Here is a 27,858-nt window from a genome sequence, read left to right as displayed (position 1 = left end):
AGTCACTCTGTAAAATGAAACAAAAACCACAAAAGTATCTACTGTTGCAGTTTGCTTTTAACAGTGATTGATGGAGCAGTTTCTTTGAAGGTTATTACTCAGGGTTATATTTGTCTATTACTTAAATTTTTGTGTCTTTCTCCAGATGTATTTACATGTAGTTTTTTTCACAAACAAGAATGTCACTGTCTAGTGCCTTCAGGTTTTGTAACAACATTGGTAATTAAATATGCCAATTCTTTACATTATAGGCCCTCTGTGGTTGTATGATGTGACTTTTCAGGCTCTTAAATCTATGTCTCTCATGTAGCAATTAGCTTCTGTAGCAGTACAGCATTGTATAAGCTACTGCCTCTCCAGAAGGTTTCTCTTGCACCCCTCAAACATTAGACTTGTTTTAACCATTCCTTGAAATATAACTGTGCAGACACTATTATGATACAAAATTACCTGGTAATGCTTTGTACATACACTGTGACAGATGTCTAACAACAGCATGAAACCACATGTCTGTAAATTTTCACATACGAAAATGTAAATGTTCAAAAATTAATACCTTGCACCATGAAGCAACTGCAAGTGTTGATTTTGGCAGACAGATAAGTAAGTGGTCATTTTGTTTACTCTGAATTGTAACACAGATGAACTTTGTTACTGTTTAACTGACATATCCCCTTATATATTTTTTTTTTAAACTTAATCTTTGTTTGCTTATAGATGCTGGACTAGAAGTGAAAGTAAAAGATCCTCCAAAAGGAATGATACCTCCTGGAACCCAACTTATTAAACCAAAAGCAGAGCCTCAGCCAAACAAGGTTTGGAGAACTAAAAAAACCCCAAAACAGACAGTTATGTTTGGGTGGGGCTTTATTGTTGTTTAATATATACTTTATCATATAATAATGCTGCAGACTTAAGGATATTTGCAGATCACTTTAACATGCTGAATGGAATGAAATTAATATACTGGATAAAATGAAACAAATTCAATTAATTTTTTTCTTGTACATGAGTTCATAAAACTGCTAGAAGCTCTACAGAAACTGCCTTTGCCTTAGCTTGTCAAAAAAACATTACACAGCTATTATTAAAGCCACAGACAAAATTTTGCCTATTATTAGTTCTATTTCTTATATATTGTACTGTGAATATAGTGGTGCACTAAATTTTACAAAAATAGTTTGTATTGTCATAAGCATCTTCAGTCAATATAAAATCCGTAACCAGTTTCTTTAGTATATTTTCCTTTCTTAGAGAATGGCATGATGATGTTTTTTAAAGGCATCTTTTTTGTATCTTTTGACATCCCTGTTTCAGCTTATCCTTCCACCCTGAAGGACTAAAATAGACACAATAAAGCAAGTAAGCTGAAATGGGTGGCAGTGGTATGAGGAAAATGCCCAGATGAGGGAAGTACTTTACATTTCCTCTTAGATGCAAAGGAAGGAATATTAAATGAGAAGCGAATGTTTTTTGTTTGTTTGGGGTTTTTTTGTGTGTGTGTGTGTGTGGAATAAACCTGTATTCAAAGATGCAGAATTCTGAAATTCCACAAGGTTGTCTTTCCTGTCCTACTGAAATTGGGAAAGTGGTTAAGAATTATATGGCTATAAAAAAGATCAAGTTTTTGACAATTGCTTACCTATGCAGTGCATCTTGATCTGGTTTTTTTTCCTAGACTTCAGGATAATCCAGAGCCAGTAGCTTTGTTGTATGGTTCCCCAGTCTTTAAAATGCATCCAAGCATCTGCTTCTATTATTAACAAGATTCTTTTTCCCTGCAGCCATGCCTCAAATTAAAAATAATAAATGTACTTTTAGTTTCAATGCAACATTTATCCCTCACTGGGTGTCTTTTTCTACTTTTTCCCCAAGAAGCTGCTTTCAGACTTTCTCTCTTCTCTTGGAAGGAAGACTTCCTGATTAATTCATTATCTTAATTAGAACTCCCAATTCCTTATGAGAGAGATTTGTCTCACACAACTTAATGATCATCATATGTGTTGTTTTACTGTCCCCAGGTTGAAAGGATCTGATTTGATTTTAGATGAATTGCTGAACAGAAGTTCTGTTTTTCTTTTCAATTATTACAGTGGAAATTGGGGTGACTTGTTCATACATGATAACCCTGGTTGTCAAAGAACAGTCAAAGCACTTGACAGAAGTCAATCATCTGGTCTTCTGAGACATTATGTAGTGTTTAATCATCTCCTTGTGTTGTTCTGTGTGCATTGCTCATTTCTTGTTCCAAGATTTAGTCTCTTTGAAAAAGGAGTCATCTTTGTCCTGTATATGGTGTCTGTGGAGCATGCTGAAAAATTAATCTAGACCTTTAATGGTAAATCATTTAATCTGTCATCTTTCTTCTGTCTCATAATAAATCACATAACAAATCAGGATAATTCTTTGTGTATCAACAGCAGTATTGTAAGTAATGCAACAAGGTAATAATTATACTGTGCTCCATGTTTCTGAAGCCAAGAATGCAGATTAGACATATATCAGTCAGAGACAGTCCAATATACCAAATCATGTTTTGCTGAGAAAAAGGGCTTAGCTGAGCTCTAAATGCTTCTTCATCATCTTTGTCAGCCTGAAATTACAGATAGTTATAACCAGGGACACTAACAGTGCATTCTCAGTGATGATCTCTTGTGTCCACTAGAAACACCAAAATATTTTGAGCACTGGAACATTCCAGTTTTGTAGCCAAACATTACTTAAATTGCAATCTGAAAATGGGTACTGTGTTAGGATTTTATATGTGTGTTCTTCATTCTCTGTTATTTGAAGTCAGATGAAAAATTTGAAGGAGACTATGATAGTGATCTGTGTTCAGCCTGGGGTATATGACCCATAAGAATTGCTGCCTCCTATTAGCTGTAAAGCTTAAATTAATGAACTTGCAGGAAACTTCATTCCACATCCTATTGAGGAAAACATTATTTTTCAAGCTATGTGATGTTATTCAGGGTAGTTGGAACCAACTAGAAGAAAACTATCCTAATTCAACTAAATTTGAAGGTGCAATACTGGTACCAGAATGATTGGTCACTAACGTGTTTCTACCATTCTGACACAGCAAGTAGCTAGTATTGATTGCAAAACCAAAAAACAACCACCAAACCCAAAAGCTCTGCTGGGGTTGGTTTTTCTCACCCCTTTGTAGAAGATCAACCCCCTTGTTAAGATTGCTTTATCCTATAGAGCACCCCTTTCTGTTGCGTGACGTGTACCTCTTTGCAGATTTGTCAAATAAGAAAGCACAGCAATACAGCTCTTGACAATTACTGTGCACTATAGGGATGATGTACATCCTAATTGCTAAGCCTTTCTGCCCTAGTCTGTTCTTCAGTTGGAATCCAGTTTGTGTATGCCCAAGGGAAGAGCTGTCTATGGAGGTGTTACAGAGTTACAAAACCACTGTGCTATACAGAAATATTCCTAGCAAAGAGGTGCTGAATCAGAAAGAAGACACAAGTGATACAATTTTTCATGATTTCATGGTCAGAAATCAACATGAGAGAACTTACTAATTGTTTTTTATTGTATTGTCTGTCAGTGGATCTGATCCTTAAGCAATTTCTAGTTATAGGTTTAAGTGTTTTATTGACTAGTTAGGTTAGCTGTTGCAAAAGGGAAGAAGGCTCTTTTCAGGCCTGTGCCTACTCAAAATCTGGAATATGAGTTTTTCCTCAAAATGAAAGTTTTTAATCCAAGTTCTAGTCAACTGTCATAATCATTTTCTAAAATAACATGATGCAAGGATCCCCGATTTGCAAGACTTTCTTTTTGGCTTGTCTGTGTTTAGAATGCTGTCAGCAGTGATTCAGCTTTGTACTTTTACAAGGACCTTGTAAGTCTTAGTTTTGTCTGTTGCGAGATTCTAAGTATTATGAGTAAGAGGACTGTTAATAAGCAAAACCTTGCACATTTTGGAGTAATTTATGTATGAAATCTTTTACATGCTTCTGGTTTTGGGGTTTTGTTGATTTCGTTGGTTTTTTTTTTAAGTAGCCTCAGAATAAATATAATTTCTTAAATAATTTCTTTAGGGAAAAAGGGTTCATGCACTTAGCTTTCATTATGTATCACTGAGTTTGTTCCTTACACGTCATTCTGTGCTTTATGTTGTTACAGATTAAATGTTTATTTCCATTTATACTTCTATCACTTTTACCTGTGGAGTTTGAAAATAACATTTCAAGAAAATGGTTTTATACCATATGGATAAAATATATGCATCTCTGGTTTTAAGAGATCAATAGGATGGCTTACGTTTGTTCTCTATGGGACAAGTGCCTGATAATGTTTGAGTGGTAAAAAATATGATAGTGAATAACAAGTGGGAGATTTTGGTATGCTGTAGTAAGTCCAGCTAATAGCAAGGAGCCTCTGCTCTAACCTTCCTGTGAAAAAAAGAACAAACTATTGAAATAGCTAATTGAAGGATGAAGTAGAAAGATGATTTTATTTTCAAATGGCTAATTAAACTCTTTAGCTAAGGAAAATATCCAAATTTTGGTGAAAACGCTAAGTAACGAGAATACTATAGTAGCACAATTGAGAAATGGTAATCCCAGGCTGATCAGTTAAGAGAAATAATGACTTTTAAAATGCAAATCTGGTGAAATTTCCAGCAGCAAATGACATGTGTGTGTTAAAAACAACAGAAGCTTGTAGTGATTATTGTAGGGTATAACAGAAATATTTCCAAGTCAGTGCATGCTTACATTATTTTTTTTGGAACATTATAATTTTATTGATTATAGAAAAAAAGTGAAGTTATACACAGCAGCCATGGGAAGCTAGCAACAAACTCTTAAGACTGCTGTCTTGTCACTGGCATTTCAGAATCTGTTAATTCTATTTCTTTTTACTCTGAGAGCTCTGTTCCAATTTTTTTTTTCTTCCTTTCTGTCTGTCTTTGCTTCTCTTAGGTTCGCAAATTTGTGGCCAAGGACAGTGCAGGGCTTCGTATCCGTAGCCACCCTTCCCTTCAGAGTGAGCAGATAGGCATAGTGAAAGTCAATGGATCCATCACTTTCATTGACGAGGTAATCAATAAGACATTTCTATTGAAAATTGGGCTAAGATGTAAAGATAATTCATGCAAATAATGGGGTTTTTCCATGTTTAGATGTTGACATACACAACTTAAGATCATAAATTGCAAAAATCTAAATTTACTAATTTAGTTTTTCAAGCTGTCATTTCCTTTAATTTACTTACTTCAAGACATGTGTAACAAACATTTGAGACGGATACAAGGAAAGAAAATTCCTAGAATTCATCTTACAATAACACCTTAAGATGTAGCTTTTCACTACTTACTATTTCACTACTTACTATAACTCTACACAAAAATTGAGATGTCCTTCTCATTACATCTTTCATTTAGAGATCTGAAAGATCACTACTAGTGTGTTAGACTACTATGCATGTATTTTTCTTACAATATAACTTCATATGCAAGGAATATTTTTGGGATTTATCAGCAATGGAAAGTACCAGTCATACCAAGTTATACCAGCAATGGAAAAATGGAAAGTGGGGAATTTATAAAGCTTATGAAGGCTTGACTTTCTTTCCTCTTTTATTTCAAAGCAATTCTTATTACTGCTTGACCCAATTTAAATTTATCTTCACACCTTGACTTATAAAAAGATATGCTTCTCCATTGCTTTGGAATTCTGATTTCATCAATATTCCTCTTTACGTCTACTTATGTTGTATCAGCATTGTAAGAATCACTGCTTCTTTGCTGCTGTTGTCTGCCTGAAGTCTGTTAATCTTTGCTAGCTACAGAACAGTTACAGGAGGGCATGGCTCGTTCTTGTTGCTTGTTTCCCATAGATCCACAATGATGATGGTGTTTGGCTGAGGCTGAATGATGAAACAATAAAGAAGTATGTTCCTAACATGAATGGTTACACTGAAGCCTGGTGTCTGTCTTTTAACCAACATCTTGGCAAGAGCCTTCTGGTACCTGTTGACGTAAGTAAAAGGTGCCTTTGAAAAATATCCAAAAGTACACTCTATCCTCATTACAAGACTTTCTTTAATTAAGGCTGCAAAAAGGCCTGAGGTAAACGATATTTTAATTATCAGATACAACATTATACGTGTTTGCATTTTGGAGGGCTGCTGTGTAATGAGGGTGGAGTGTAGAAAGATATGAAGCTTTTTATGTTGAAGCCTCTTCTCCTAGAAGAGATACAGAAGTGCAGGGACTGCTATAACTAACAAAAGCAGAATAGTATTAGATTGTGGTCTGCACCAGGTGTTTCTTAAGCTAGCTAGGATTGTCTGTAAAGTGGTCCACTGGTGCCATGATTTCAGAAAAGGTTTGCAGCCTACAGTGAATCAATGTAATTGATGCTTTAAAAAAAAACCAGCCAAAAAAAAAGTTGTTTAGGCTCTGGATTTTGTGGATATTTTTTATGAGTTTCGTACCTGAATCCTTATCGCTTCATTAGCTAATCAGAGAATCCCAGGACTTCAGGACAAACATTGAATTTATAATAATAGTAAACATAATTTATTTGAATAACTTTAATGGTGATCATCATCACTACAAGGTTACACCTTTTCGGAAACGAACTGCACTTTTTTGAAAAATATGAAAGACAAAAAAAGAAAAACTATATTAGCTAAACCAATGTTTCTCAAAAGATTGATGAAAATGCAGGACTTACTGGCTCATCTGTTTTCATGCATTCCCCTGAGTGGATGGTATCTTGTTTCCTTCTGGGCAGAATGTGAGAATCAGATCTAATTGATACTGATATTTAGATTTGATTTGACATCTTATCTGAGTGACCTGTGCTGCAATTGATGATAGTTGAGAGCTATTTCATTAAATTAATCATTGCAACCATTAATATCACCCTGTTCGTGTTTCTTGCTTATAGAAGAACTGAGATTTTCCCAGTTCCAGTGAAATTGGGCTATTTGCTAGTAGCTAAATCTGGAAATTCATAATACCCTATGGCTGTTCTGCCAGACACTGTTACATGATGTGAATAGGTCTTCTTGTCTACAAATTATTTGTTGATACATTTCTATTTATAGATTTCTTTCAATAGAATCCTCGTTTGGGAAATTATTTTAATTTTGCATTTGGGAAGAAAATTATTCCTGTACTCAGAAATCAGTCACTCAAATATGCCTGTCATCGCAGAGTTTTTCTAGTCTGTTGTAGAATATATGAAAACATGAAAAAAATTAGGCTTTGTTTAAAGTTTTGTCTTTATTTTTTTTGCCTTAGAAATTGGTAGCCATTAGAAAATTACTATGTTATAATTTCATGAAATACTAATATTTCTGTGCAGTAGTTGAATTTTACCAGCTCAGCCATGGTAAAAGTAAATTCAACTTGACTAAGTAACTAATTTCAGTAAATAATATATCTAGATGGGTATTATAGAGTGGTAGATTTTCCTTAGTTGTGTGGTTCTTTTGTTTTGTTTTTTTTATTTGTTTGTTTAGCTAATCTTCAGTACCTTTTTACTTGTTGAAGGGAATATTTTTGAGCTCAGCAGTTGTCTGTGACTAGCAAGAACTTAGTGGTTGGCATATTTCATACAGCTCTGTTATACATGTAGCTCTAGAGAAGAGCATATACTATGCTCCTTGAGAGAAGCCTGAAAAGAAATCTCTGCCATGAATAACTGAACATTCAATCTTGACAGTATAATTTTGAGAATTCAAATTTCATATGAATCAAATGTGAAGAACAACATTCAGTTTTCAAGCATTTAATTCTCTGTGTCTATACAGTTCAGATAAAAGATTCTCTCTTGGTTTTGGGGGTTTTTAAGCATTCTTGTGAATTAGTTTTGTTACCATTTAGACTATTAGAAGCAGTTAGATATGCTTGGTTTTGTTTAAGATTGACAGTCACATATCTTGACTGACACAGGTTAAAAGTCACATGCTTTCTTAACTTCTGCTCTATAAGTGGCAGCCAACATAGCAAAAGGATTATGAAAGCAATCTTAAAAACAATGCAGGCATTGGCAAAAAATATGTTTTGAGATACTATCAGAGAGGTTTCCTTGCAGGGCTCTCATTTTCAGATTTTTAAGAGGACTTAGCATGTCCTGAAACTATTTGATTTCATTATGACAATATACAAGCAGTAAGATTTGCTGTTTTGATTCATAATAATAAGAGGAAAAAGGAAAAAAGGAGTTCTTTAACATTTTATTTCTTAAAGGGGACAAAACATAAGTCAATGTTCAGAGGCTGACTTTTGAATGCCTTAAGTCTTTACAGCATGCTAGTCTAGCATATACTGCTTTCTTACTAGATACTTCCTCTGCTTAGGTACTTCTTTCTTGGTAGGAAGTCTTAAAATCTTTATGGTGATTACTAGCTTGAAAATATTTAAAATTATACTTTTTTTTCCTCTGAATTGTCCAAAAAAAGGATGCTTGTAAGTTGTCAAATTTGATTCTTATGATCCTCTAGAGATGAATGACTTATGTCAAAAATGATATTCAATTAAGTAACAAATGCTAAAATTTTGTTAGATTAAATTGTGATATAATTCATATCTGCTCAATCCTGTTGTTTTGGGTAGCTAAATGACACAATGAGCAGAATGCAGTAAAAAACCCTGTGATTGTGTGAGATTTTTTTGGAGCCAAGCTGTTCAACCACTTTTAGCCTAAAAGGAAGATTGGAGAAAGTCTCTTGTATGATTGAAAATGCAAAGGGAAAATCAAATGCCTAAGTTAGGCTATGTATTCCCTGTTCAAGCAGATGTCACATCTACTAGACTCCATTTTCCATTTAACTCTGAGTGTGAAGACTTGTCATCTCCAACAGCATTGCTTTTTCATGTTTAAATATACAGGCTTTTAATAATCAATCCCTTAAATAAATAAAAAATTATCAGTACATTTTGGAAAATATGTAAAAACTCCTTAAAAAAAGTTCTAGTTAGTCTGTTTCTTCAGTGTATTACGGAGCAGTGAGCAGGTAGAAAACAGTACAGGTTCTTGGTGAGTTAATTGTGACCTCTTTTCATCTCGATGTATATTTTGTATCTGCATTTTATGTATGTTTATTAGCATTAACTACATACACGGAATATTGTGGATCTCATAAATCCACTTTCTGTATTTTTATCAGAGCTATTAAGATAAATGATCACAGGAAAGGAGAGATCTATGGTAGTTACCAAAGTTTTATTTATTTGAGGCCTTGTCATTTACCTTCTTAGAAAGTCTCCAGATCTTCTTCTGTTGCTCTTGTCCTTTCACAAGGAATTGCTTTACAGCCCCTGATCTGAAATTGTGCATCCAATCCATTGTAGGTAATATAATTATGAGATTCTGAATTTAATAGATCATGATTTTGGATAAGCTGTTTCCATCTCTGTAGTTATCTTTCCTTCTGTCTTATGGCGTTCTGGTATCTGTTTTTGAAGAAATACTTGTAAAATTCCTTATGCAGACAGTTATTTATTCATGCTTACACATGTAGTAGAAAGGCACAATGATACAAAACAGTGCACACTAGGAAAAAATAGAAATTTATCTTGGTCAACCTCTGGAACTTGTCTTTTAAAAAATCACTTTCTAAGTAAGTTCTCATTAGTTCATTTTAAATTTAAATATAAAACTTTTTAAGAAGGAATATTGTATCCTGTCCAGCTACAGGATTACGTTCCCCAGCCACCACAAGCAATCAAGGATTGAGAAACTGCAAGTTTTTCAAACCATTATTGCAATGGAAGAAAGTATCAAAATTGTTATGTAGGCTCCAGTGCTTGATCACAACCTCAGAAAGCTGAATGTACACTGAAGTACATTGACAAAATATTTCTACCATTGTTTTAAGCATGATGGAAAGAAATTGGAGAGTAAGACTATGTTGGATAAAACATCAAGATAGCTATTTAAGATAAATCTTGGTTTTGAAAAATAATAACTGAGGTTTTAAATATTTCCTAATGGTCCAATGATTTTTCATGGCAAAGCAATTTTTTTAATTTCTGAAACAAAATTAATTGAATAGTTTATTTGAATAACTGTAATGGTGATCATCATCACTACAGTTTAAAGGTTACACCTTTTTTGAAAAATGTGAAAGACAAAAAAAGAAAACCTAAATTAGCTAAGCATTAGCTATAAGCATTATCTAAATCTGCAGGTGATAGCATAAGGGCTAAATTCAAAGCTGCTGTCTAGTAGATTCTTCAGAATGAAAACTTGGTTTTCAAATAGATGCCTGATCTATTCATCTAGGCTGGTGTGCAGTGTTAGAATAGCCAGGAAATTCTCAAACTCACAGAGCAAAGGAGAGCTTCTAGTTTGATCTTCTTGGTTCTTCTGAGCCAGCATGGTCCCACTTCACTGCTGTTGGTTTCCCTTGTGTTTTACACATAGAGCTCTATAATGTAGAAAAATAGGTCTTTGAAATGATACCTAAATATTTTAGGTATGGGTAGTCCATGTTTCTCAGTGGAAGTCCATCAGAAAAAAGGAGATGTGCTGCAAAGTAATAGAATCAGACAGTTTAAGTAGGTTGGATGTCTATGAAGTACACTCATTAGGCATATGGAGGCTTTTTATAGTTGCTCTAGTTTTATGCCAAATTGATAAGCTTTTACTTTGCTTATCTTCCTAACACCTTCCCCACCTTCCCAAGTGCCCCAGAGCATATATCACTAGTACATTGCTACCTCCCTCAGTTCTGGGTAAAGGTACTCAGTTCTAAAGAAATGCTGGTGTTGTGACAATTTCCCCCTTTTTGTCAAAATGGGAGATAATTTGTATTATTGAACCTTGATGTATGCAAGCAGTATATAGTAGATCATTTGCTTCTATCATGTGATAAAAGGGTAGATTTTCTTACTTGTAACATATTAGTGCTTTTTCAAGGATTACAGGTGAAGCATGCCAAGGATGTTTTGTACTTTTTTTCTGCCTGAAAGGATTTACTGCCTTAGCTACTGTTAAATTTTAATGTGGCTGCTGAGCAGGAATTTCATTTGGTTCCCATATCAGGATGAGATGGGGAATTAGATTTTGATACTTCTGTTCATATAGATTAAATGGGTGCTTTGTCAAAGGGATTCCATCATGAATATCATAAATATGATTATTAGTACTGCTATATGTATACTATTCTTTCATTTCAGTGGAAATTTCTTTGAAATGAGTAGAAACTAGCTTATGGAGAAAAGATGCCTTCTTTTTCATGTTTTTCAATTATTAAAAAATGCTGTCCTCACTGTTTTGTGGGAGGAAAAATTAAACAGAACAGCAGTGCTTATTTCTGTAGTGTGGGCAATTGGTTATAAAATCAGTGATGTCTCTCTGGGTTTATGATCATTCATAACAAACTAGTTAATGCATTGTATGTATTACAAAACTAATGAAATCTCAGCAATTGTTCTCCATATAGCACTGAAATTTTTGGCTCTGGTAAAAAGTATGATTTTGATGTGCAAACTGGTGAAATCATGCTGTGCAAATGAACTCCTTTCAGCAACAGAGAGCTTAGCCCTTCTGCATCTCCTCAGTTCTGACTGGGTGACTAAAATTCTGTGTGCACTTGTCCTGCACTGGTTGAAATCATCTTTCAGAACAGGAGACCATCTTGCTAGAAAACTGCTTTGTGATGGGACCAGCTATTGTTTCTTTGTAACAGAAAGGAGATTTTTCTGTACATGAAGTCTCAAGCTTTTTAAGAGATGTCTGGCTCTGAATTTCAGTAAATGGCATGACACACTACATCCATTTTGAGCTTTTGACATACTAAACTGTTTTCTGTGTAATGGATGATTTGCCATGGTGAGCAATGGACTCAAGTGACTTGATTAGGAAAACAAAACTTTCCCCTTTTGCAAAACATTCTACCCGTAAATTTACTTGAGGAGAAAGTGTGCATTGTAGTACCTTGAGCTTCTTCCTCCAGTATTTCTTTGTTCCCATTTCTTTGTTGATATGTGTCTTTTTTTTTCAAACTTTGTTGCTCAGAATGTCTTTAATGCTAGCCAAGGAGTAAGGGATTTGGACTTTTTTTCATGGACTTCCAAAGCTTTACCCCCTAAGGTGAGTTAAATTACAGGAACACTCACACTGTATCTCATGTTTTCAGAATGCACCTTATGACTCAACTTTATGCTAAATATTCTTTGAAGTCTGTTTTACTGTGAATTATTTTTATAGGAAATAGCAGATTTGCATTCAGTGCTGTATCTGTGTCTCTTTCTTCTAAAATGAGAAAAAAATACCAGGGCAGATTATTGAATTTTTATTTATTCATGAGTGGCATTCTCCTTTTTTAACAAACCAAATCAGAAATTCAGAGAGGTGGCCTATTAACATAGAAATCCTTCATTCTCCTTTAGGGCAGAATTTACTGGTAAAATTTTTTCTGTTATTGAAGGCTCCACATAAAATTGCAGTATCTAATATGATGATATTTGTATGACTAAGGCCACAGATATTTAATAAATACTCTGCCCAGTCTTAATGGTTTTTAAAAATTATTTAATTCTAGGAACAAGCTTTGTAATGTACAGTTGAGCTGTTTAAATTGACTGTAGAAGTGCTTCTCTAAATACCAGATCTGTAATGTTTTGAGATGGATTTTTTTTTTGTATGAACTTTATAAGGAAGACAGTAATGTGTTGTGCATTTTGGTTTAGAGTTTTTAAAATTTGTTTGTCCACTGATTCTTTTTCCCCAGAACAGCAGACTTCATTATGTCAAGATCTGAACAATGTTTAATTTTTTTTTCCTCAAACCAGTTTACCTCAGCTTGCATTAACTTGCTTGTAATTGACATAATTACATAACAGAATCATTTTTGTGTAAAGACTTCTTGAAAAAAACAGCTTTATTAGTCTGGACACAGTGCACAGACTTCCATACCAAAAAAAGCTGAAAACATGATAATTAAAGAGATCATTTGCATTCATTTAAAAGTAAATAACATAGCCAGAAGTTTGGTTTAAACCTAACAAAAAAAGTATTCTTTCTCACAACAGGAAGTGAATTCCTGGAAGGTGTTTTTATGGGAAATTGTCAAGGCAGAAAGTATCAGCATATTCAGAAGTAATTAAATTTCAAGAAACTAAATTCATAAATAAACACTAAAGAAAATAGGATATACCCCATAACATCCATAATAAAAAGGTTTTAAATGCTGTTGTTATATAAGAGACAGACTGGTAGTAAAGGTTTTTAAGCTGCTTCTAAAGAGCATCTCCTGTTGCTGAACACAGTAAGACTGAATGAGGTGGACCACAAGCTTCATCCAGTAGGATGTTATGTAGTTTGTAACTTTCAGATGTTCCTTTAAAAGCACCTATGACTTTCAGTATAATAAAACTTGCTCCTGCTTCTTACTGGCATTCTTCTGAAATAAATACACATTTGTTGCTCCCATCCCTTACTATTTTTTGTACAAAAGCTTCAGTTAAGCTGTTGCTGGCTGAAAAATCTATGCTAATTTTTCTCTTCTTTTAGTAACTACAACTTTTTTTGTTAAGAAATTTGAGGTGTTTTCTTCAGGCTTGGATATATATTTCATTGGCAAATAGTAGAGGTGAAATAAATTTGCAGGCCCCTTTTATTGCCGTTGTGGAAACAATAAATACACACTAATACTTACACGTGCATTTAAAAGTCTATGGTATTGCTGTTCTTCTGTGTCATAATTTTGCCTTGACTCTAAATTAACAATATATTCCAAACATGAAATCAAAAAAGAAACAGGTCGTATGGAGAGAGATAATACTGAAATTCCCTTTCCATAGCCACAGACTTTAACAAAATTTCACAAATAGAACAGGAGGAATGAATGTGTATCCTGAGAAATGTCAGTGAAGATGAAGGTTTAGTGAAAGCAGTTAGATTAATTTGTATCTAATGTTAGATATGAGCTATTATTTTTATATAAATGGTTACATTTATGCCACTTTTGCTTTAAGAGTAATGTCAGGAGTAATTCGATTAATGGTAGCTAGTTGTTCAGGGCTGCACACTAAAATTAACAATGTAACTAGGATCTCCTTTAGCTTTGAAATTCACCTTTTGTAGTCTTGAAGTATTTCTTATCTCAGTGATTTAAAGGTGATATTAATAGGTTTTATTCTGTTCTGTTTTGCCTTTTTTTTAATTTCTCAGGAATCTAGGTCTAATGCTGATGATTTTTTCAAAGACCTAAATTCACACTGCCCAGGGGAAGCAGTGATGCAAGAACAAGACATGCCATTCCTTCGAGGTGGACCTGGAGTGTACAAGGTAGTGAAGACTGGCCCATCAGGTCACAACATCAGAAGCTGCCCTAACCTTAGAGGTATCCCAATTGGAATGTTAGTTCTGGGAAACAAAGTCAAGGCAGTAGGCGAGGTATGGATCCTTGTAGCTTCAGTTCATGTCTTCATAGATACCAGTATATAACAGTAGTAACCGCAACAAAAGAATCTGCCTCTATACAGGTTTGCTTTTCCCCTCCTCGTGATAAGTACTGGCCTTTGAACTTGGTTGATATTATAACTACTAATGCAGTCATGTCTTTTTGCCTTCTTGCATTGATTGGAATAATGTTAAAATTGCACTGCAATTACATGTGCTTGTTTATTTATTTATTTATTTCTGTTACAGTATTCCTTAAAAACTTGTCTTTCTTGATCTGCTTTTTTGTCTTATTCTTTGAAAGAATTCTGTTTCATTGAAAAGTGTTTTCGTAAGACCTAACCATTTAACTAATTCCTGTTTCTCTGTACTGATTGTACTAATTTATTTAGTTGCTGAACTATTGTCATTGTTCTGGGTTGTCCAGTTGTGGTGTTTTATGGTTAAGAAGGGCTTAAGGATGAAGTGTGTCATGCTATTTCCTAAATATAATATCAGGAACAAAATTAATACTCATAAAAACCTTTCATGTATATCTTGGTATTATAATTCTCCTGTTGCCACCATCAATTAGAAAGTATATCTTGGTGACTATTTCCTTTAAGTTTTTATTTAGGCTTATGTGGACTTACTGAAGTTGTGGTGTTGGTGTTCTGCATCTTCTGAACATAAATGGGTCTAAAATGTTTGGAATAACTCCTAAATGTAAATGTGCCATAAGTAGGTTTGATACTTCATTCTGCCTCAGCCTGTGGCCTTAATTTAAGAAACTTTTTTTTAACATTCGCTTTGTAATCGAAAGATTGAAATGTAATGTTTTTTCCAGATTCTATAAGTAGTTTCTGAATCATACTACTGAATCATTTGAGAAGTCAATAAATTTTGCTTTTTTATGTGTGTGCATCAGGTGACTAATTCAGAAGGTACGTGGGTGCAAATGGATAAGAACAGCATGGTAGAGTTCTGTGAAAGTGATGAAGGCGAGGCATGGTCATTAGCTAGAGACAGAGGTGGAAACCAGTACCTCCGACATGAAGATGGCAAGTGGTTGTTTTATTTTTTTAAATTAACTTAGGAAAAAATAAGCAGTCTAAATGGGAGAAATAAAGAAGGGTCTGAGTTTTGAACAGGTATAACATTAGCTTATGTATTTTCACTTGAGTTATGTTGCACAGTCGGGCTTAAAAGTTGTTTATAAACATTCTTCAAATGATTTTTTTAAAAAACAGTTAAAATGTTTCCATATGATTTCTTCTGTACTGGTTATGGTTACAGACAATCATTTTAACCATCTTTTTTTTTTAGCTCTCTGTGTGATTTTTATGCATCTGTTTTCCAAAAGGTGTCTTCATGAAAAGCTTTAACCTCAGCAGTCATATTCTGCTGGTGTTTTTAGGTCACGCTTATTGTCAGCCTCGTATTTGTTCATTTTAACAGACTCTTCGCCATTTTTCTGGTTTTGACATTTGGTGCTGAAATTCGTTTCACATATAGATACTCTAACAATTATCATCACATTACTCTATTAGAACAAGGTGATTCTTTGCTAATATATAATTATTTTCTGTAGACTGTTGCAGCTTGACTTTCAGGTATAAAACCTTCTGCAAAGAAGGGAAGGAGCTTTTCATTAAATATATAAGTGTTTACATAATACTTTAAACACTTCTTTAGAAGTCATAGCTTTTGTATTTTTATTTGATAATGTAAAGTTCTGAGGTGCTCGAAGAGCCCAAGTAGATTCCACAAACTAAATAATTGTGAATTGGAACAGTACCTTGTTGAAAGCACATGTATTCAATAATAGGGTTGATAAATTCATTATTTTCTATTTTTATACAGGGTTGCTTGCTTTTCCAGTAGAAAATAAGTTTTCTGAAATTAATAAATAAAGCAGTGTGCAAAAATTTCCATTCCAGGGTGCTTATTTTGAGAAATACATTTAAGTAACTGGACAGTATTTTGCATTTTTAAGTAGTCTTTTCATCTTCAGTAATTGACCTATTATTTAATATCATCTTAAATTTCTCAATGTGTGTACTCTAAGAAAGAATTCACAAATCAGGAAAACTTTAAACAAGACACTTTTTGAAGGTGTGTCTTCAGATTCTTGACACACTGTTACTGAAGGACATCTTCAGATAGAGCATTGCTCTCACAGAAAAAGAGAAATGCAAGTTCCAGGCTTTGAGGACAAAACTCTGTAGTAGGATTTCTGCATACAGATCATAGAAATACCATCTTAGAAACTTTCTGATATGAATCCCATGCCTGAGTATACATTTTTAATCTTTTCTGGATGTGTATCTTTTTACAGGTAGGATGAAAATGGATATCTCTTGTGCATCTAGCTAAAGTAGTTTAATCAGTTGCAGTGCAATTACTGAGATTTTTCAATCTGTTCTAGGTTCCTAGTCCACCTCAGTGCCATGTAAAACTTAATATGCTTAAGCCATATCTGAAGGTTGTTTTAAACTGATAGTTTTTATTTGCCGTGAAATTATTGAGAAATAATTTATCATCAGTTTCAATACTTTTGCTAGAGGGAAGTAATAAGGATTTGCAGGAGCTCTAGCTAGATTTGCAAATGTCTGGTTTTTTATCCATGAATAGCACTTCTTTCACATTGCATTCATATTTTCATTATTTAATAAAATTATAATTAAATACCCAAAATGAGGTAGGATTTCTGTCAGAGACAAGGCAAAAGTCTGAATAACTCAGTCTGTAGCCAGGTATCCAGTTAAAATACTAGAGCAAGATCTAGAGTAGCCTCTGGTTAAAAAATTCTAGATGCTTTCTTTTATAAACTGACTTCAAATTTCCAGCTTTCTCCCTTATAATTTGTTTTTAACTTGAATATGTTATGTAAAGTTTGTACTCCGAAATGCAGTTTGTCCTGAAATGCATTTTTTTAAAAATTACTTTTTGAAGAGTTGTGATTTTTGTTTTGTTTAATTCATGTTAATTTTGGTACATTTACAAGAAAAAAAAATTTCAAGGTGCCAGCTCAAGCTTTTAAACCTGCATTTGGGATATTTCTTCTGAATGCTTTCTTATTATCGTCAGTTGGAATGGTATTTTTGACCACATTAAGGCAGTAATTTCTCTGTAAATCTAAATAGTCAAATGGATTCTGTCTCATTTATTTTAATTCTGCTGTAGTTTTGAATGTTATTGAACACTCTAGGTTAGTTTGGTTTGGAGATTGCTTTGCTGTCATACAGAAAGCAAAATCATGGTACTCATTTACAGATTCAAATAAATCTGTCAGGAAAAAATGCCCCATGAACTGTCGTGGTAGCCAAAATTAAATGTTGATTGACTCCGAGTTTGCCACTCTGAAAACTATCCTTTCTGCACTTTGGCTTTGTCGAAGGGATTTCAACAATTGCTGTCCAAAGAATAAACACTGCTGAATGATGTTACTGGAAAAAAACTAGTGTCAAATAATGGCATAGCTAGCAGCCACTCAGTCAAACGAAAAACAGTCTACATAGTATTAAGTCCTTTGTCTTTATATTTTAAGAGCATGAGTTTTGAAGAACAGGTGTGGGTTTTTTTATTGGTGGAAATAAATATCACTCTTTTGCTCTGTGACTCATTTTTCTAATGTAAATCTATTACTAAGAGTTCTAACTCCAAAGTGATGTGATTTTTTTACAGAGCAAGTCCTTCTAGATCAAAATGTGCAGACTCCTCCCCCAAGTCCTTTTTCAATACAAGCTTTCAGTAAGGGGACAAGCTGTAGTAACGGACAAGGGTTTGATTATGGCCTTGGAAATAACAAAGGTATGTTTTTGCACTCATATTTTTTTTTAATTATGTCTGTCTTAACTTTGCTTATACTTTATTACTCATTTTCTGCTTTTCTAAGCACCACAGGTCCTCTCCAGAGCAGTGCTGTAATGAATTGCATAATGTTAAAACTGCTTTTTTCTCTGCTTTTGTTTCACTCAGTCTAAGTATTCTGTATAAAAAGGATCAACAAAGATTTGAAAGTTAGTTGTGGATTTATGTAGCAGAGAACTGAAATGCTGAAATAAGAAATACATGTAAAAAAGGATTAGAAAACTATTTGATTTAGAAAGCACATGTTTTTAAAAAGTCCGGAAACACTTGTCATCTGTCATGATAATTTTTTTAAGTGCCTTTAATGGGTTGACATGATGAAACATGCCATTTAAAATTTGTTGTGAAATTATAAAAAGAAGTTGTAAAACTGAAGTTACCTTTCAATCACATGGATACCAGTTACAACTGCTGGGAAATAAATAAAATCTATTTTCTTTTACTGATATAAAATAATTGTTTCTTTTCACCATGGTTTATTTTGTTGGCAAAATCTAAATACATTATATAGAAATATATATAAAAGCCATCTAAATAAACTCAATCTGCATGCCTTCTGTTCATTTCTTGGTTAGTTCTAGCAGATTTAATAATACAGAAGGGATTTTCCTTGAGGCAGACGTTCTTGAGAAATATTCCTGAAACATGGAGCTCTGTCATTGTATTTTTATATTGCTATAGTCTGTGCCACTACAAATGGGGACCTAAGGTGTGCTATGTGTTTTTTAGCACCAACATCTATTTCGTCATGGTATCCTAAATAAAATAACCTAAAACTTATTTTAAAGGAGAAAAAAATAGGAAAATAATTATTCCTAAATAGTCTAACAGCATGAAATAGTTTTATATCATTTTACAGTGTAAAATCATTTTACTGTGTAAAGAGTGGTTCATACCTGTCCATGCGTTGTTATAGGAAACCCTCTTTTTTGGACAAAGGCTAGATAAACATTTTCCCTTTGTTTTATAGAGCCTTTTAAACCTCCTTTTCCCAGTTCATCCATACTCATTTCAGAGTAATGGTGGAACCCCAAAAGTGGAAGTATCTAAGATGTGAGGCAGTATCACAGCTTGTCTCTCAATGTCTATTGTGTAACAGTGCAGAAATATTATCTGTTCGTTTTACTGCAGAAACATATTAAGACAACAATTTTTTTCTTCTCTGTTGTCCAAAGATAAAATCTTAGAGAGGAATATGCTATGTTAACATGCATCCTGATTTCTGAAGACATTGGGATTCTCTTTACTATACCTTATGCAGTTTCAAAGGTGTTTCTTTGGGATAATACAGTCACAAAACATTTGGAAGCTACTCCTGGCATTGAATTCCATACTATTTTGTATGCATTATTTTCTCAACATGCCCTCAAGCCGTCATGTCTAGTGTGAATGAAAAAACTCAGCTACATGACTTTGTTCAGTGTACTGTATTTCCTTCTGAATTACCCAAGAGTGGAGAGTTGTTGGCAACTATATTGAAAGAATAATGCACTTACTTTCCCAAAAATAGAATTCTTCAACTGTGCCATTACTTTATATGCAGACTTTCTGTATTCTCAGGTCTAAGAAGTGTTGAGTTTTGAGAAAAAATTAAAAAATGGAAGGCACAGGCACGATCTCTTAGGGAGATTTCTAAAGGAAGCACTTCTTTTGGAGGAGCTTGTTTGTTAATAGTACTTCTGTAGAAATGCCCTAGTTTTGATGAAAATTCAGTCCCATCCAAGAGCGCTTCAAAATGTCTAATCAGATGTAAAGATCCCAATAATAGGTGTGTAGTTTTACGGTAGGTAATAGTTTCCGGCTGTAAAACTGTTAATTTTAGGTTTACAGTATTACCTGTAAGAAAGAAGACTTGACTTCCACAAAGAATGTGTCTGATTTAGCTATGTCTTCTCACTTCTAGCTTTTTATATTACAGGCAAGTTTTTAACATTCCTCATGGTATTGGCCCTACCCACCTCCGTATTTGATTGTTGTGGGCAGATGATTTTCAACTTCTTCTCAGATTTTCTTCCCTTTAAAATAATATTAGGAGTTAGGCATGTTACATTTAAGAAAAATAATGTAAATCACAGAATGGCTGGGTTTGGAAGGGACCTTAGAGATCCAAACCCTCCTAGACCAGGTTGTTCAATCACTTCTAGGTTTTTGAGGTAGGAATGATTGCTGCTGAAGTACAGATTCCAGTAGTTTCTAGGTATGCTACTTCCAAAACAAATAAATTTGATTCATTGATTCCTGTAGATAATAGTTTAGAAGGGTATTCCAGCTATTTTCTGGTATTTTTGTCTTCTTATTTTTTAACCCAAAATATCAAGAAAATAAATTTAACATAGGAGTTCTTAGGTAATACTGGGTTTGATACATCTTCTGGTCTTTCTCTAATTCCCTAGAAAGACAGTTGATAATAATCTGAAAATTCTGTAAATTCTGTGAATTGTAAAGTCTGTGTTAGCTGCTAAAAATTTTTACTAGGTTTTCCACAATGCGGTCAGCATTACAGGAATTTGCAGAATAAAGTGACATTGTTAGGATTTGTCTGGTGGTGGTTCAAATCTGAGGTTCTCTCAAATTCTTGGTATCTCCTACCTCATTTTACTAAGTATACTTCAAGTTACAACATGGTCTGGCCTTCTTACTGAGGCGTCATGTATTTCTAATGCTCACATAGAGTTTTTTGAAAATTGGCATTCAGAAATTACAACTCTTGTTTTTAACATGCTATTTTGTTGAAGGCCTTCATTTGCCTCACAGCAAATGTAGGTAGTTCTTCAGAAAAACAGTTGCAGTTCTTGAGTGGTACTTACAGATTTTTTAAATTTTAAATTTTTTTAATTACCTTCAATCTGACCTTCAATCTAAATCTGAAAAACAGAGTGACAGAATACTTAAAAAAATATTTGCAAAAATGAGCAAATATTTACTGAAGCGTTGGCACAGAAATACATTTGCCAAAGCCTAATTACATGTTAGCTTTCCCTTCTCATCAATTTTTCTAATGTTTTTTCTGCATGTATTGTTGCATGTGTGTATTATTGTAAATGCTAGGGATTTCTGGTTTTTTCCTTTGGCTGCTCTTCATTTTTTAGCAAGGCAAATATAAATCTCTATTTTGAAATGTTTAAAATAATTGCAGTAAAATATCCATGATCCTTAAAAAATAGTAATTTTATTGCCGTGCATGGAGTGATATTTTTATGTTTAGCCACAACCAGAGTCATATGTGGCTAAATGAAGTTTATGAGCTTTATCTATTACCATCATTTAAACTTTGAGTGCCATTTTACTCTGTCTTTCTGGAGAATGACAGGTAACAGGTTGTAGTTTTGACTGTTTTGCCCACTACAGGTGACCAACTGAGTGCCATACTGAATTCCATTCAGTCACGGCCAAATCTCCCAGCTCCTTCCATCTTTGATCAAGCTGCAAAACCTCCCTCTTCCCTTGTCCACAGTCCATTTGTGTTCGGACAGCCCCTTTCCTTCCAGCAGCCTCAGCCACAGCTTCAGAGTAAGTTTGTCAGCCTTACCTGCCTCATCAGTCCGTTTCTGCAGCTTTGACATTGCTGTTCTCAGTTGCTCACCAGCTATTTATCATCCCACAGTGCACTTTTTTGGTTTTGTTTTTTTAAGTTTTTCATGATTCAGAAGCATGTGAGGTAATGCTCCCAAAAGAAGTATACTTGTTCAACTTTAATTTTTATATCGAGAGTATTTTGGGTTTGTATGTGTTCTTCACTGTAGACAAGTCATGAAGTGCATTTCCAATGTTTTATGCAGCTCTGGTTTATAATTAAGGTAAAGATTTCATGTAGTACAAAGTGTTGGTAAGTCGTTAAACATCAAAAATGCACTGCAGTAAGTACATGGGTATTAACTTTCCTTACTTCCTAAATTCCTATTTTTGTCGTTGCTCCTAACTTCAGGGATGTAGCTGGACAGTGGGAACAACTTGGTGCTACTCATAAGAAATGTTTTGTTAGTTTTCTGTTGGGTGCTCACAGGATTGGCATGGTAATGAAAGTTTGCTTGTTGAGGTGAATACCAGCTGACCTGATTATTGATGGAAGGACAGGAAACTGTTTTGATTAATGAAAACAAAAAGCTCAGCATTCATGATGGATAGCTGATACTACAATAAATTCTCCCTTACATGCAGAACAGCACAGGTCACAGGAATACTAGTTTATCCCTGTCTCCCACAAATTTTCTCTCTGAGGTGCCTCAGCTCTTTCTTTGGGACCCTGTTAGTCAGTTCAATGTCTGGGTATATGCAGGCCTGCATCTCTCCAGCTCAGCTTATTGAAGTGGCAGTGAAGTCCTTCATGTGAGAACTAGATTAAGATTTCTAATCCGCTTTTACAAGGACTGTCAGAAATATTTTGACTGCAGTCTTCTGTAGTTTTGCTGGACTTACACTGACATCCTGAAAGAAGAGTATTCCAAACTGTAGTCAGATAGAACAGCTGATTGCCAGTGGTATCAGCACACCCTCATTGAGAATTTGTCAAATATTTATTCTTTTGCATCACTTTCAGGAGTTTTTTTCTACTGTTCAGAGAGGTAAAATCAATTACTCAGCTTCTCATCAAAAATAACCCTAATTGTCTTGTTTCAAATTTCAGATGATTTGTCCTTAAGCATTTAGACCTATATTGTATATGAAAACAAAAGTATCATTTTTGACTGCCCAACAAGATCTTGTTCAATGGATTTCTCTGTCCAAGACGTGTAGATAAACTGTGTTCAGTAAGCTACATCCATGTTTTGTGTTTTAATAAGGATCCAATTCAAATGGAAGCCTTTTTTTGTGAGGTAGGAGGGGAGCACTGGTGGTCTACCAAATAAAAAAATGATGAAACTAGAAAATTTTTTCAAATTTGTGTCTGATTTTGGATCTTAGTATAAGGTCTCAGCCGATTTGGTTATTTGCCTTTCCAAGTGGGCAAAAGTTGTCAACCTGAGCTGGTGTCCTGCTGCACTGTCTGTGATATGATACAAGGCTTTTTTTTTTCAGTTTATTGCCCAGTGTCAGGTTTGATGCAGATAATGTAAACTATTCATAAAGGAGAGAAATACTAACATTTTTGTTTTCACGAAATTTAAGAATAATATGGGGAAATTTTTCCTGTGTAAACTTCCTTAGACTTTTGCAAGCTTTTTCATCCTCCATTTGCAAGTTCATCCAAATTCAGCATATTGTCAGGGATGCCTGTAATACTATATTCATATACTTGCTCATTTAATAGTTTTATGCAGTTATATTAGAACTGTAACAGAAACTAATTTTAATTCATTATTTCTAAATTGCTTTATAGCTTCCTGTTACCAAACATGTAATTAAAAGTTAAATCCATTAAACAACATATCTTAAGAGTCCATATCAAGTTAATTGAATTTTTGCCCTAGTTGCTTAGTTTTAGGCTCCAATTATGTTCTCCATCCTTAAGTGCTTCCTGCAGTAAAGTTAGATTTTAAAATTAAAATTATGCTTATAGTCAATATGCTGTTATATTAAATGGACTAAAGATAGTCTAATACTTAAAAAAAGTTATGCCAGCCTAGATTTCCCTGTCTGCAGAGGTTATATACTAAGTACCAATCTTAATTGCAAGTCAGCCTAAATAGTTCAGTCTACTATTTACATTTTCTTTTCTTCCTCAGATATCTCTACCTCTGGGGAGAAATTTGGTTTGGAAGCATAATTCTGAGGAAAGCTAAGAATCCTGCTGAATGCTTTCTAGAATTATTTCCTTAGTTTAGATTTTTATAATAGGAAGAAAAATCTTGATGTGATATAAACATACTTGGTGCTGGTGACAGATTATAGTTTTTCTGAGAAGCGTTTGTAGGTAGTTGGTTTTTCAGGAGATTCTTCTGTCCTTAAGGTTTGGTTTGCAAATTCACTTAATTCACTTAAGGGAGAAGGAAAGGACTTGTCACAACCTTTTATCCTCCAACAGTGTCTGCTTATTTTTTTCAGAAATACTACAGTTTGGGACAATCACCTCCTCAGATATGATGCTTGAATAAATAAAAAGTGTCTCTGTAACTCCTTTCACATCATAAATAAGTAACAACATCGCTCTGTATTATATCAAAAAATTTGTTGCAGAAGGGATATTAGAAAAATCAAAATGGAAACTCCGTGTACTCAGTTTTGTGTTGCTTGCTAGAATTCTGTGAAGGGCTGATTGTTCTCTCCACCTTAATTCATTTGCTAATTTTCAGAAGGAGATTGTTTCATTTTTCACAGGGACAGACAAAATTAAGGTACTCTTGCCATTTATTTTAATTCTTTGTCAGTCTCGTGTTCAACCAGAAGGTCAGAAAAGGTAGAAGAGCTGGGAAAAACCTACCTGGAGTACAAGAACCTCTGTATTGACTTGGAGCCATAGCAAGATTTTTTTTCCATTGAAATCACAAGTTTATATATGTGTCTTCCTTGCATATTTGGCCAAAACAGGCTGTAATTGCTGAAGTCTTCTTATGCTTGCTTTTGAGAAGCTTGTAAGATCATCAGTAACAGATTTGCTTGTGATTACAGAGTCCCATAGCCACAAGGTTATTACTGGTTGCTTGATTTATTTGTTGATGAACTTAGTTAAAAGCAAAGAAGACTCAAATTTCTGTTTCAGTTCTGAGTGTCGGGGAAGTGTTGGAAGCCTTAGAGGGTCATGGAAGATCTTGTTTCTCGACCTTCAGCAGTATGTGCTGGGTCATAAATCTCCTTAGCTCTCCATCCATTTTAGATGGCAGGTGTGGGTAACAGGATCTTGGCATGCTGTCCAGCCTGAGTTCACCAAAATTTGACGATTGGCTGTTGAGCTCTGAAGTTAAGGAAGGCAAGTGTGAGACTTCACAGTCACCAGTGTTAGACCTTTATGCCAAGTTTCTCACACCTGAGTTCATAGTGCAAATGAGAAATGGATTTCTGGGCTAAAAAGCTTTGGACCCCTGTGCCTTCTGTTATGTTAACCCTCTTCCAGTGTAGCTCTGGCAGCTTGCTTGAGGTTCTGCTTCCTGGTCCAGGCAGAAGCTGCAGTGCTGAGCTGCTGTTCAATGCAGTGTCCTGTCAGGCTGTTTCCTTTCCAATCCATGCTGCAGAGCTGCAGTCCAACCATCCATTGTCAGCTCCTGCCATTCTTGTCAGGAGTTCCTTGATAGATCCCTTCAGTATTGTGCAATCAATTTCTTTTTGGTTTTGTTCCTTTCCCATCTAGGTGCTGGTGAAATTGCATTTAGAACCATAGTGCTTCTCTGCATTTTCTAAAACTGTAGAGGGCACACAAAAGACCAACACACATATGGAGCACATAACATGTGCTTCTTGGTAGTGTTTCAGTAAAATGAAGGGAGATCAGGCATGGTGATCGCTTCTGTGTGTGACTTAATCATCATTTAAACCAATGACAACTGGTCTAATTGTTTTTTCAGATGCTGCTTATTACCAAGGGAGGATTCCTGAAAATTTAAGATAAATCAAATAGTCTCTTTAAACTTAGGCTTTTCAGGTTCTATAGGCAAGGGTACATATGAAAAGTATTTTTGGCCAGGTCAGTCCAAAACCATCCTCAGTGGGCTGGTATGGTAAAGGTTGAGGAAAGAGTACAAATTGTGTCAGGTGTTTTTTTTGAACTAATTTCCTCATATCACATCTTCAAATGTTGTAGTTGCAAATTAGAGAAGCATAGAATTCTTTTTATCTACCTTTCCAGCACAGGAATGTTTCTTTCACTTAATAAATGTATATGGCTCAAGTGTTAGTGTTCCAAACCCCTGGTACACCACTGGTATAGAAAATTGCTAATATTTTTCTCATGATACCATATTTCAACTTTTGCTTTAATGCACTCACTCATACCCCTACTTTAACCATACTAAATACTTCTTACTTTTTTTAATATTCAAGCAATTTTTTTTTACTTCAGTGCATTTTTTTTATTCATGGAGAAACAATTTCTAAAAAAATGCAAGTCCTGCTGTCAGTATGACATTTGGCATTTTCAGGAGGTGAAAAAAGATACATTGATTTCAGTGCTTGAGGAAATTCAGCTAACAGCTGTACTGTAGTTTCCATGTCAGTAAAAGTGAGTGAAAGAAGTGTACAGTTTTTAAGAGGCATCCATTGCTTAGGCAACACAGCAAAGGTAGGTCAGTGCTTTCCTTCATCATGATGCAGAAAAGCAGTGGCATTTCAGAAGAATCTTGAACTTATCTCCATTTTACAGTTATATTTTATGTGTTTGTTACAGAGTTTGTTTAAAGAAGACTCACATGAACCAGTTAGTGGTATGCCTTGCTTCCTAGGTTTCCTCAGAGGAAGTAGGCACAACTGTTAAAAGACAGGATCCTGGTATAGAAATTGAATTGCCTTGTATGTCTCCGTATGGGATAGCTTTTCAAGCTGGAGCTATTTCTATGTTGAAAGAAAGAGCGTTACTAAAGGCACACTGTCATATTCGAATGGCTCATGAGACAGGCCTTGCCTGCCTTATATTTCAAGTCTTTATAGTCTTTGAGGATGTTTCAGAAAGAGGGAGTCCTGATCAAAATGTTGGTCCCTGAGTCTCTCCAGTTATCCTGGATATACATAGATTGTCATGCTCTTGGACCCACAGTCCCTTTGAAACGATTTAATGGTAGTAGTCCATCAACAGTAGATTGCATCATAAAATGTGTTCTCAGACACAGAGTGAAAGAATGAAATATAAATGTACATTCATGAAAATGGATTTCATTAAGATTTTCCTTTAATTATCCCTAGAGTGGGATGTTAGTGTATCAAATTGACAGTTTTAGGTTTGCTGCTTCTGCTGTTTTGTGCTCCTGACGTTTGTCGGCCTTTCACCTTTAAAAATTCACAGTGACATGCTGTTACTCAGAAGCTATATAGTTATTATTGGATCTCTCCAAATCATTTCTAGGTCTCAAAAGTAGGTAATACTGGTGTTAAATCTGTTTTGATACAGTGTTGAGAAATTAAGGATTAGTTTCTTTTTTTAAAAGAATGAAATTCTTACTTCAAACACCTTCTCATTGTAATTTCTAGAGCCATAGCTCATTGCATAAGGTAGAAGGCTTGGTAAATTGATGTGTGCAAGTTAGTAAATGTATTACCAGAACAAAAAGGTGTCTTAAATAGTGTAGGATTATTTCTTTCAATACAACTATCTTACTCCATTTGTACAAAAGGGTGTATCTAAAACAGAGTGTCTTCTAACATGCACATTCTCTTTACAATTATTACTTCAGTAAAAATTTTACTACTGTATTTTTCCAAAGGAAAGAATAAGAAATAGAATTAGAAATAAAACCATTTAAAAAATAGAAAAAATAGAAAAATAAAATTATAGACTGAAATAAAAAGTCCATATTATTTTTCTACAAGTTTGATTTTTGTAGAGCTGTACTTCTACCAGATTTGGTGTCAGTAGACTCTACTGAAATTATCATGGATGACATCAGAATTTTTCTTCAGTCAAAATTATTTTAAGAGGCATTTCAATTTTTTTTCATGTACTGTTGACACTCATCTAGTGCTAGTTATGTCTGTTGTATTGAGGAGCTCATTATTACATAAGTGAAGGTTATCAAAACATTGCTTTATTGAGATGCAATCC

General features: G+C 34.4%; 1 protein-coding gene across 13 annotated transcripts in view; it reads left to right on the top strand.

The window, feature by feature from the left end:
- Positions 1-27,858, top strand: part of MYCBP2 (MYC binding protein 2) — a 172,254-nt gene that overhangs the window by 111,485 nt on the left and 32,911 nt on the right. For 6 of the 13 annotated variants that reach the window (XM_088159784.1, XM_088159793.1, XM_088159782.1 and 3 more), the window contains 8 exons: positions 718-815; positions 4,941-5,057; positions 5,857-5,997; positions 11,997-12,071; positions 14,154-14,378; positions 15,292-15,424; positions 18,051-18,176; positions 21,585-21,746. In XM_088159784.1, the coding sequence (XP_088015910.1) occupies positions 718-815; positions 4,941-5,057; positions 5,857-5,997; positions 11,997-12,071; positions 14,154-14,378; positions 15,292-15,424; positions 18,051-18,176; positions 21,585-21,746 (1,077 nt within the window). The remainder of the gene's footprint in view (positions 1-717; positions 816-4,940; positions 5,058-5,856; positions 5,998-11,996; positions 12,072-14,153; positions 14,379-15,291; positions 15,425-18,050; positions 18,177-21,584; positions 21,747-27,858) is intronic. The other 7 variants (XM_088159786.1, XM_088159788.1, XM_014870979.2 and 4 more) reach the window with 7 other exon arrangements.

The sequence above is a fragment of the Sturnus vulgaris genome, chromosome 2, assembly GCF_052056855.1.
Source record: "Sturnus vulgaris isolate bStuVul1 chromosome 2, bStuVul1.hap1, whole genome shotgun sequence".
NCBI classification, from domain to species: Eukaryota; Metazoa; Chordata; class Aves; order Passeriformes; family Sturnidae; genus Sturnus; species Sturnus vulgaris.
Note: the sequence above shows the minus strand (reverse complement) of the source record. Positions and strands in the feature narration are given on the sequence as shown.